This window comes from Nanorana parkeri, unplaced genomic scaffold (assembly GCF_000935625.1).
Source record: "Nanorana parkeri isolate BGI_ZX_2015 unplaced genomic scaffold, ASM93562v1 scaffold1700, whole genome shotgun sequence".
NCBI classification, from domain to species: Eukaryota; Metazoa; Chordata; class Amphibia; order Anura; family Dicroglossidae; genus Nanorana; species Nanorana parkeri.
The window spans coordinates 75,750-87,758 of record NW_017307968.1 but is presented as its reverse complement, the minus strand read 5'-3'; the positions used below and the strand labels follow the sequence as shown (position 1 = coordinate 87,758).

General features: G+C 44.2%; 1 protein-coding gene across 3 annotated transcripts in view; it reads right to left on the bottom strand.

The window, feature by feature from the left end:
* Positions 1-8,903: 8,903 nt before the first annotated feature.
* Positions 8,904-12,009, bottom strand: part of AK1 (adenylate kinase 1) — a 53,383-nt gene continuing 50,277 nt past the window's right edge. For all 3 annotated transcript variants that reach the window (XM_018571203.1, XM_018571204.1, XM_018571202.1), the window contains one exon: positions 8,904-9,288. In XM_018571203.1, coding sequence (XP_018426705.1) covers positions 9,220-9,288 — 69 coding nt within the window. In that variant the 3' untranslated portion in view covers positions 8,904-9,219. The remainder of the gene's footprint in view (positions 9,289-12,009) is intronic.

The following is a 12,009-nucleotide window of genomic DNA, read 5'->3' as shown; positions in this document are numbered from 1 at the left end:
AGAGGTGGCCGAAGAGATCCGAAGGATCAGCCGAAGCTACGGCTGTATCCTTTGGCTCCATAGTGAGTAACCCTCTAAGTTTTTCTAGTCCTTGACAAACCTTAGCTTTCATCAACCACAGCGGTATTTTCTTCACAGTGTTACACAGACTCCTGTTGTGTTCATTAAACCCATCGGTTTCCCGAGTAAATATATAAATATATTGTATTCAATACTACAGCCTTCTCTCTGTCATTGGTGATCAACCTCCCATTCTCATCTTTTATGGGGCCCACCTGTTCCTTTCTTTCCTTTTTATTGACTGTGGCAATACATTTTCTATTGCATTCCTTGTAGTTCTGGAAGGCCAATGTTGTCCCTTCCATCTTGTATTTTTTAAATGCCATCTTTTTCCTTTTAATAAGTTGTTTTACCTTCGGATTCAGGCACGCAGGTTCAGCTTTTATTGTTTTATTTTTGTTGCCAAATGGTATGCACTGGCTAATGCTATTGTTTCGTATAGCCTTAAAGCAAGTCCACTTAGTCTCAGTGTTCTTTGTGTGGAAATAGTTGTTCCCATTTGATAACATGCATTAAGGATCGCAGCTTGTGGAAGTTAGCTTTTTTGAAGGTTATTGTTCTTGTCAAACCAACCTGCTTTTTTTCCCCTGTAATCTACTGTGAACGTGATCACCCTGTGATCGCTTTTACCTAACTTTTTCTGAGTTGTTATGTCTGCAACTAGCATGTGTTCTTTGATATTGTAGCACCCTGTAACCAGGAGAGCTTAGTAAGTATTGTCAGATTGTAAGCAGTTATTCTATAGTGTATGCTCATCTGCTTCCCCTAATCAATCTGTTATTGTTTGCATCTGCCTCGTGTACCATGGCCACAGGGCAGAGCAACCAATAATGGATTGTTATGAGCATTTATGTCTCCCTAGCCAATCACTAGGGGGCTGATGGCCATTAGTGCATGCTGGGAGAGGAGATAAATACTTGGGGCGGACCATGTGAGTTCTCTCTTTTTCCCTCGGGCCCTGCCTGTGGGGAGGCTGCTTTGGGCTGTCTAATTTGGCTAGGCCTGAAGCCTGGGGGACTAGCCGTGTGCTCACCCTGGGGTCTGAGTTTGGGGACCCAGTGGCTACTACTGATACCAAGGATGGAGATGACTAATAGCTTCTGATTCAAGTACTGCTTAGCCAGATGCTCTACACACACATTGCCAATTCTGGCTTAAAGGCCCTAGTCTTTGGATGGCAGCAGTTACTGTGTTCTGCTACTTAAAGGAGTCTACATGAGCCTGGATGATCTTGACGCTAACCCTCTCTCCCAGAAGTCCTTCAATAAAATTCTTCTGCATCATATCTACAGTCTGGACCTTGATTTTATCAGTCGCCACAGAGGGTGGTAAGTGCTATTGGGGCAGTTAGTTGCTAAAAAATTTCTAGACAGGCTATGGAGGACCCGATTATTCCAACGGCTCCTTAGGGGGTAGCGCTACAATTTTATTAGATCTAATATTGCATTCATCTTAGTTGGGACTCCTACCATCTGCTTCATGTAACTGTCCCTCAAAAAGTTCATCAAACAGCAAGCCTTAGTTCAGTGTGTGGTTGCTTTTGCCCAATGAATGTCCGGATAATTGAACTCACCCATTATAATAATGTAACCCTTTTTCCCGGTCAATTCAATCTGTGGGAGGAGCTGAGTTTCCTCATCCTTCTTTATGATCAGGGGTCTATAGCATACCCCCACAATCAGTTTACTATTTACCCCAGTCTTATTTCATTCTAGCCACAAGGACTTAGCACAGTCACAATTTCCATCATCGATGTCTTCATGCATGTGCGCTTGCAGGTTGCTCTTCACATACATGCATACTCCTCTTCCCCTTTTACCCACCCTGTCTCTCCAAAACAGATTGTCCCCATGTCTGTTAACTGCCCAGTCATACGAGCTGTCTAGCCATGTTTCTGTTACTTCCACAAAGTCCTAGAGTAACAGAAGTTCAAGGTCCTCGAGTTTGTTAGTCAGACTTCTAGCATTCGTATACTGTACATACCCTTTAATCTAGAGTTAGTGTTATGCAGTCCTTTATTGCTCCTTTCTGAATCACAACTATCCTACTTTAGACCTACTATACTGGGCATCGATAGGGTTAACCCATTACCGTCTGGATCAAGCCTCCTGCCCCCTATCAATTATTCCCCCTCTATATTAGGTGGCACTCTTGATCCCTGCTCTCTCAATGTCACTTCCATTTCCTTTCCCTCCCTCTCATAATCTAATTTAAAAGCTCCTCCAGTCTTCTACCCATTTTCCCCTAGCAGAGCTGTACCATCCCCATTCAAATGCAACCCATCTCCCCTGTAGAGCCTGTAGCCGACTGAAAATTCAGTTCAGTTCTCCATGAACCCAAATCCCTCTTTCCTACACCAGTTCCACAGCCACTTGTTCAGTTCTGTTAACTCCCTCTGCCTCTGTGGTGTGGCTCGTGGCACCGGCAGTATTTCAGAGAATACCACCTTGGAGGTGCTTTTCTTTAACCTTGCACCTAAGTCCTTGAAATCATTTTTTTGGACACTCCATCTACCTCTAATTTTGTCATTAGTACCAATGTGTATCATGACAGCTGGGGCATGCCCAGCCCCACCCAGTAATCTGTCAACCCGTTCTGCAATGTGCTGAACATGAGCACTCGGTAAGCAGCAGACTGTTCGATGTCCACGGTCCACGGACTGAGGAAGCGTCCTGCTCCAGCAATGCCACCCCTGAACTAATATCTCTAACATCATACAACCTGGCATATTTATTGGGGTGCAATTCAGGACTTGCCTCTCTAACGTTCTTTCCTATACCCCGTCTTCTAATGGGAACCCAGCTACCCACCTTGAGATCCTGTACCTCCATATCCCCACCCTCCTCTATGCTGGCCTCCTCCAGAACCTGGTGAGTCAGATCCAAACTCCTCTCCATGTTGTTAATGCTCCGCAGTTTTGCCAGCTAATTCTTTTAGATCCAGAATCTGGGATTCCAAACAACCAACTTGCTCACATCTTGCGCAACAGTATTCACTCTTGTACCTTTGTTCATGAAACGCATACATTGAGCATTATGTGCACTGGCATTTCCACTCAAAATACAGTAACAGTGCCCCCAATTATCGCAGCCGCTGTTCTCCCAATATCGCCATACAGCAACAATGCATGGCCCATGTATTGTAATGATTTAAGGGAACTGAGTCCTTTCCTTCTCAGTGGTCCCTTTTTTTGGTCTGATCTACAAATATATATGTAAAGGTTCTATTTACCTACCAAAATTCTTATTTTGCACTAAAACCTTCATCTTATCTCATCAATATTTTGTTTACTAATCTGAAAAGCCAATAAAAATGAAAAGAAACGGTGAAAAAAAACAATTCTGTGCTTAGCCAATCATTTTTGTTATATAAATTCTTAATGGGATTTGTCCATTTCCTAAATACATTGTGCTGGAAGTTTTTTTTTCATTTCAGAAAGTTGGGAGGTATGCAGCTATTAAACAGCAGGGTGTGAAGGTAAATCAACCAATGGGGCAGTGGCGCCACAAGGGGGGTGCGGCCCACACCCGGGTGACACCATTGCAGGGGTGACACCAAAATGGCTGACAGTCATTTTGGTGTCACCCCCTCTAAAAAGTCAGGCACTCGGTCATGGACTGAGAGCCCGATAGTGTCAGGTGAGAGAAGGGGACCCGATGGCTTGCCTCATCCCACTGGGTAAACGTCCCCTCCTCTTTCTGCCGGCGTCCATCACCAAGATGGCCGCCGGCAAGCGTCAATTAGATGGCCGCGCATGCGCGATGACGACACGGCCGGGTGTCACCCGTTCTGGAGACTGGGTGACACCCAGGACTCGGGACGCCCCTGCAATGGCGACACCTGTTCCAGTGACAACTGTCTCAGAGGGGAAATCCTTTCTCTTTGTAGAGATTTTGTCTCAGACAGGAAGCGAAGGAAAATTTCCCAAATGAGATACAGACAGCAAAAAGTTAAAAACCTCTCTATTCTATTTCATTGCACTTTCTATCGCAGTGACAATGGTCTCCAGGACAAAAAAAAAGAGGATAAATCTACCTAACAGGGACACCAATAAAAAAGAGGGTGGGGCTACAACAGACGCATGTGAGGATAATAACCCTTAGTATGCTGTCCTAAAAAATACGGTTTTGCGTTTTCTTCAGCTCTGTTCAGTTTGACTGCAAAGCATTGTGGAGGTATATCTACCTTTAGGATATCTGTAATGTTTTTTGAACTGTGTTATTCACGGCTGACTTTTTTTTTTTGCCTGAAGTTGCTTTTTAACCGTGCCATGACCTTCAGCAATGTGGCAACATCCCTTTTTAATAAGGACTAGGTATCACCCTATTGCAGCCTACTGCATTGCAGAGCTCACAGAGGGGAGAGAGAAACAGCACAAGGAGCAAGTCAGTTGTGCTGCAATGTAAGGAACATACTGATTGGAGGAGGGAGCAGAGTGACAGAGAGATGAGCTTATCAGTCAGCTGCTGCTCATTTGCACAGCCCAGTAACAGGGTGGGGTGGTTGAGAAGACACGTAAATAAAATTGAAACTGCAGCAGAAAAAGGTCAGGTCCCCTTTACCTGACAGAGCTGTGTGAATCTCAGGACTGGATGAACATAAATACAAATTCTTTGGCAAGTAAAATACACTATATTACCGAAGGTATTGGGACGCCCCTCCAAATCACTGGATTCAGGAAATTTCCTTGCTACTAAATATTCCTCGGTCATCTGTTAGTGGTATTATAACAAAGTGGAAGCAACTGGGAACAGCAATTCAGCCACGAAGTGGTAGGCCACGTAACATGACAGAGCGGGGTCAGCCCATGCTGAAGCGCACAGTGCGCAGAAGTCGCCAACTGTCTGCAGAGTCAATAGCTACAGACCTCCAAACTTCGTGTGGCCTTCAGATTGGTACAACAGTGCGTAGAGAGCTTCATGGAATGGGTCTCCATGGCCGAGCAGCTGCATCCAAGCCGCACATCACCAAGTGCAATGCAATGTGTCAGATGCAGTGGTGTAAAGCACGACGCCACTGGACTCTAGAGAAGTGGAGACGTGTTCTCTGGAGTGACCAATCACGCTTCTCTGTCTGGCAATCCGATGGGCGTGTCTGGGTTTGGCGGTTGCCAGGAGAACGGTACTTGCCTGAGTGCATTGTGTCAAGTGTAAAGTTTGGTGGAGGGGGGATTATGGTGTGGGGTTGTATATCAGGGGTTGGGCTTGGCCCCTTAGTTCCAGTGAAGGGAACTCTTAAGGCATCAGCATACCAAGACATTTTGGATAATTTCATGCTCCCAACTTTGTGGGAGGAGTTTGGGGATGGCCCCTTCCTGTTCCAACATGACTGCGCACCAGTGCACAAAGCAAGGTCCATAAAGACATGGGTGAGTGAGTTTGGGGAGGAGGAACGTGACTGGCCTGCACAGAGTCCTAAACTCAACCCGATAGAGCACCTTTGGGATGAATTAGAGCGGAGACTGCGAGCCCGGCCTTCTCCCCCAACATCAGTACCTGACCTCACAAATGGTCCAACATTCCCATAGACACACTCCTAAACCTTGTGCACGCCTTCCCAGAAGAGTTGAAGCTGTTATAGAGGCAAAGGGGGGGGGCCAACCCAATATTGAACCCTACGAACTAAGACTGGGATGCCATTAAAGTTCATGTGCGTGTAAAGGCCGGCGTCCCAATACATTTGGTAATATAGTGTATATTGTTTTGGGAGTTTTGAGTAAATGTTCAAGCCAAAAATGCTCTTTTTAACATGTTTAAAAAATAGAAGCGTCAACTACACTGAGATGCCTTGCAAACATTTAGTTAATACCCCTGTGTACAATGAGCTTGGAGGTACTTGGCATATGTTTGGAACACAGTGTAGAGTAAAGATGCAGGAGAAAAGTAGCTTTATAGGTTATGATGTCAAATGGGGATGGATGTGGGGGGTTATCAGGGCAGATCCCTTACTCCGCATGACATATTTTGCCTAATAAGCCATTCCCTTGGGTTCTGCTCATGGGAGATACCAGTCCAACACACAACTTCTGCTCCTGCTACTGTAACATTTACAATATATCTTTTTTTTTTTTAGTTTTGGATAGATGGTCTTCATCTGCCCCCTCACCCATTCACAAAACGCTTTGCATTCTGTGTAAATATTAGCAAACTCTGTAACATTCCTGTCTGGACATGGCAGCGAGAAAGCTACATGATACAGAAAGCAGCGGCCTTTAGGTGGAGAAAGCTATCTGTGTGTGGATCCTCTGCTAACAATGCACATATAATAAATGCGCTATTTCAAAGTACAATCTCAATGTGTTGTCATATGTGTAATTTGTATAAATGAAGGATATATACTCACCTTGCCTCTGTGAATACCGCAGACTGCCTCCATTTCTTCTTGAAGAAGCGTATGCGAAACACGTTGAAGATCAGACCACTCATCATCTTGTCACATATAATGAACTTCTATGCATGAAAGAATTTGCCATATTTTACCTCCCAGGGCCACTCAGACCAAACCTGTGGCCCTGGCAGGTGTGATGCATAAGTATATGATGGCATATATGCACTTAGGAGGCAACACACAATGCTTTTGATTATGTATATATTGTTTGATGTGTTTTTATTTAGTGTTTTTTAATCATAACTTTTAAATAAACATATTGATTTTATGGAACAATACTGCATGGCTGTGTTTTGGCACCTTAAAAGCCCCCATTAAAAGTGTTATTTGTGCCTATCATTCAGTATTAGGGGTGTGGTGCCTCATCGCTCGGTGGCTCTATATGCAACATTGCTATAGACATTTTTAAAGGTCAGAATTTAAGTCAAACTGCTCCAGTGATGATCATGGTCAAGATGCTGGATTGTGGTCCCACCAGCTACAAAATCTGGAAGTGCGTAATTACTGAACTCTTTCTCAAGCTCTTCATCCCCACACAGCTACATCCTCATGTATCACTTGCCCCTCCCTCTTAGATTGTAAGCCCTAATGGGCACGGCCCTCCCTACCATCTTGTCTTGTGATTTTAATGTCTTCCTTATATTGTAAAGCACTGCGCAAACTGTTGGTGCTATATAAATCCTATATAATAATAATAATAATCACATTCTGGTGGCAGCGGTGGGGATCTGACAGTGTTAGCATCACAGTGGTCACAAAGAGGTTAATATGGAAAACTGATTTCACCATGAAAAATGGTGCAAAATTGTGGGGGTCTAACAGCAGCTTAAAAAAATTGAGAAAAAGGGGTGTGAACAGGTAAAAAAAAAAAAAAAGAGTCAGAATCTCCGGCATTCAAGCAACCAGCAAAACCAATCATGGATATTTTTTTGCTGGATGGTTGATAGACATGGGGACACAAAAATGTTTTCGTTAGCAACTAAATGTATTTAGTTGTTGACGAAATTCTTTGTCCACATCTTGCTGCCGGCTGGTCGGCAGCTAGATTCTGCGGTCGGTAGCAGAATGTAAACAATGGGGAGGAATAGCCAGCCTGCTATTGGCTATTTCAAATTGCAATAGCCAAAAGCAGGCTGGCTACTGCACCCACCCACTGAGCAAAGGAGCGGACCTGAGAGAGAGGGGGAGGGGGCGCCCCGGAGGGTGGCTTGAGAGCTACTATAAACTCTCAAGCAACCAGAAACTAGTTATCCGGCATCCACCGATACCCGTGGGTACCGGATAACTGGGAGTTTACTGCATTTCTACTTGGATGTTGGCATATTACGTAACATGTAGGCTTCCTTTCTAACTCTGGCTATACATAAGATGATTTTCAAGCAATGTAAGAGGTAGGATTGCCTAAAAGTGCTATTTATTTATATTGGGAGTCTGTTGGGCTGAGTCAGCTTTGGGCAGTGAGACAGTGAGATGTGCAATAATGCCCAACTCTGTTCTTCCTGGGAGTTTTGGGTGTTTCCACCAACCTTGGGGTGTTCCAGCTCCTCCTGTTACATTCTCCATAATAGGAAATGAGAAAAAGAAACCCTTGTAATGGTCACAGCAGGTATGCAGACCCAGGAACACAAGTGCAGAGATCTCACCAATAGAATCTCCAAGACATACAAGATATTTTCATGTGGTTTGACTGTCCAGCATCTCCCAAGAACAACATATTGAACAGAGCAGGGCTGAAGTGCTGCGAGCTTAGTGTTAGAATGCCCTCAGAGAAACACAACCAATTCAATTAACTGGTGTCCGCCTCCAACCTCAAAATACAATATCAACTTCTGAGTAGACTTGTCCTTAAAAATTTTCCCAAATATTAAAAAGTCTTCAAGTTATTGCTACGTTCAAAATAATTAAGATACGGGCCCTAAACTTTGACCCGAAGCCTAGCCAATGACCCAACCATGGACACAAAACGTTTGACACCTTGTGGTAGCTAAGAGGTTAGAAGTCTTTTCCTGTTCCAACATTCCTTTCAGATGATGCTAAAGGAGCTTTGGATCACTTTCTGCTACACAAATATGCAATCAATTCATATCGTATTGGACACCTCCCAGAAGACAAAGCACCATCCGGTCTACGGCTCTTCCTTTTCACCGCCACCCACCATGGCCTGTCCCTTTATATCAAGGTCAGAGGTGACCTTCCAGCTTTCTGCAAGGAGATTGCAGGCTTCCAGAAGGAAACAGGCCGAATGCCAAGTGTAGCTTAACCCTTTAGCCGTAATCTTATGGTCCTGTCACTTTGACCATGCGAGCAGATAAACAGCCATGCTTGGCCCCTGAGGTGATGCATATTTCAAACGATCATTTCCTGCACAGCGAAGTGACGTCTCTAGCCGGACAGAATGGAAAAACCAGAGAAGACAATAAAAAAAAACCCCATCAGGCAAGGCAAGAGACCTCGCGTGTTTCCTTAGAGTGGTTTACTGTTCAGGAAAACAGGAAGAGAGTGAGGATATCAACATTCTGAGGAGAGACAGAAGGGATCAGGGTTGAAGAACGCACCTTCCTACGGGAAGAAGAGCAGATTCCTTTAAGTCTCTAGACGGGATGGTGTGATTGCAGGCAGACAGAATGACACTCGGGCCGAGTTTGTTATTCATGGTTTTTAAGTATGTGCTGTATTATTTTTGGGGAAGGGGGGTGGGTTGAAGGATAAGGCTGGAGCATGTTGTTTACACAGAAAAATAAGGCATTTTTTTTTTTTGTTCGCTTTTTCTGTTTATTTCAAGGCGTCAAGGGCTGTGCTGACTTGTTCAAAGACATCATCTACTGTTCCCTCTGCGTGGATCTGTGGAGGAGATAAACATATATGAATAGACTGGAACGCTTTGTATGATTTTCAAAGCTATTTCCTGAACCTTTCCAGTCGGCACCATCCCTTTCTAGTCTAGGCCCATAGCACTTTATCAATCAATCTAATTATTCCATATAATGTTAAACACGAGAATAAAACATAAAATACAGTATACATCTTTTCCTTTATGGTTCATTCCATCTAGAGGTTAGATAATAGAATGGACTGCGTTCTATAATTAAACCTTTCTTCTTGTTTTTGGTAGGGAAAGCTTAGAACTCCTGTCGGGTTTTCACTAGGGATGCACCGATATATGGGCCGCCGAAATATATTGGCCGAAATTGGCACTTTTGGCTAAATGCCATTTTGTGCCAATACATCGGCGCATCCCTGCTTTCTTTCCTCTCTGCTGGGCGCTGCTCTGTGTCCAAGCGGGGAAGAGAGAAAGTGTGACAGCTGGCCGAGCGCTGTGAGCGGTCGGCGTCTCTCCTCCCACACCACTCAGCCTCCGTTCACAGTCCGGCAGAGCGGTGTGTGGGCGGAGACAGCCCGAGCTGTCACAGGAGGCTGAGTTCTCCTCCCTGCTCTGCTCGCTCAGCCTCCTTGAGTGTTTGTACATAATTGAGGACATAATATGGTTACTATATGCTCAATTATGAATGGGAAGTGATCTACATCCCCTGCTGTTCATTCATGATTGTGGTTATAGTAAACATGCTCTGTCCTCATGTTATGAATGAACAGCTGGAGAAAGTCCAGCGGAGGGCGACCAAACTCATCAAGGGGATGGAAGACCAGAACTATGAGTCAAGGCTACTAAATTTAAATATGTTTACATTGGAAGTAAGGAGATTAAGGGGGGACATGATTTTCATGTACAAAATGTTCAATAGTCATAGCAAGATTAATTTCGTAACAAAGACTAAAAGGTCACCACCTAAAACTGGTAGAAAAAAAATTCAAACACAAGGGGCGAAGGGGGTTCTTCTCAGTTCGCACGGTTAGGGTCTGGAACTCGCTGCCTCAAGCAGTGATTTACGCAAATAGTGTGGAATCATTCAAGAAGCTTTTGGACGATTTCCTGAGACCGTAATCTACAGGGGTACAGGTAGTCTTAAGAATGAGAACACTCACGGACCTATACACACACACACGCAATAGGTTGATTTTCGGTTTCAGCCTGACAATTTTTTTTTATTTCGGTTTCGTCTCAGTTTTTAAATTTCCATTTCGGTGCACCTCTAGTTTTTACTACTGTCAGATTAACTTTCACTTCCTTTCTGCCTTGCTGACAGTGTTTTCACTAGGTAGGAAGTAAGGAGAAAATCTGCAACCGGGGTACAAATATGAATAAGAATGTGACAGGGGTTCTAGCCTTCCCTTACTCTACTAAAGAAAATCATTTTTATTTCTGTCTGTGTTGCTGTGGAAAAGTTCCCCTCACTTCCTGCCTGGTAAAACATTATCAGCAGGACAGGAAGTGAGGGTAAATCTCTCCTGCGAAGCCCAAGAGAGTAGTAAAAACTTGACTTTACTTCTCCTTCTCACAATGCAAATCTATGGGCCTGAATTACTAAAGCAAATAAGAGCAGGAATAAATTATGACAGTAGATGTGAACCTATCTCAGGGATCCCAACCTGAAATAAATCATTTCAGGGAGGTGCACTTCTTATTTCGGGGAGGTGCCTTCTGTCAACCCCCAGTCCTCTCTGCGTGAAGAGGGGGTGCGCAACAACAAGGAAGAGAGCACCCCCCTGAAATAATGGCAGATAGCAAAGAAGCTAATGCTTCCTTTGCCATCTGCTGTTTTTTTTAGTGTTCTGACAGCTGCTGCGGTCAGGGAAAAAAAAAAAAACAGCATCAGAACTAATAGCTAGATTGCTATTGGCTATATCAATTTGCAATAGCCATTAGCAAGCTGGCTATTACACGCGCCCTCTGCTGCTGTCAGTCAGCAGAGGAGGACCTGTTGGAGAACTTCAGGTCCACCTCTGTTGATTGACAGCAGCAGTGGGCGGGTGCAATAGCTAGTCTGCTATTGGCTATTGCAAAGTGAAATAGCCAATAGCAATCTAGCTATTAATTCCTATGCCGTTTTTTTTTTTTCTGACTGACGGCAGCCGGCGGCCCTGATGTAAAAAAAAAAAAAAACAGACAGCACGGAAAGGTTTACTCTGCTAGATCAAGCAGAGTAAACCTTTCCAGGACAAAATGTTTCTCTCCCAGGTGTCCGGGAGCCGCTATCTAATAGCGGGAGACTCGGGGAACATCCGGGAGAGTTGAGATATCTGCTCTGCTATCTAGCTAATCAAATGTTTCTGTTCACGGGCGAATTTCTGCATAGCAGGGACGGCACACAACAACCAACACATAATATTGTGGACTATCAGTAACGTATTCCTGTGTATAATAGGACTGACACCCTGCCTGCCAGAGCAATGCAGCTAGGTCATTGTTGGTGTCTCTATATAGTTAATGAATCTTTGTTAGTGGGCTGGTGTTCTATGTACTTATATTTTACCCACTCTGTATTCATACATCTATAGCCACACTGCTGGCAGAACAAGGTTACAGTTTGTCCTACTCTTCTATTAGTCAGAGGTACTACAGAGTGGGCAAACTGTTCCTTCTGGTCCCTCCACCACCAGTCACAGTAGGTCTTGTATAGATATTATATCCTTTCTTGTTATACAATGGCTAGCCATTCAACTGGG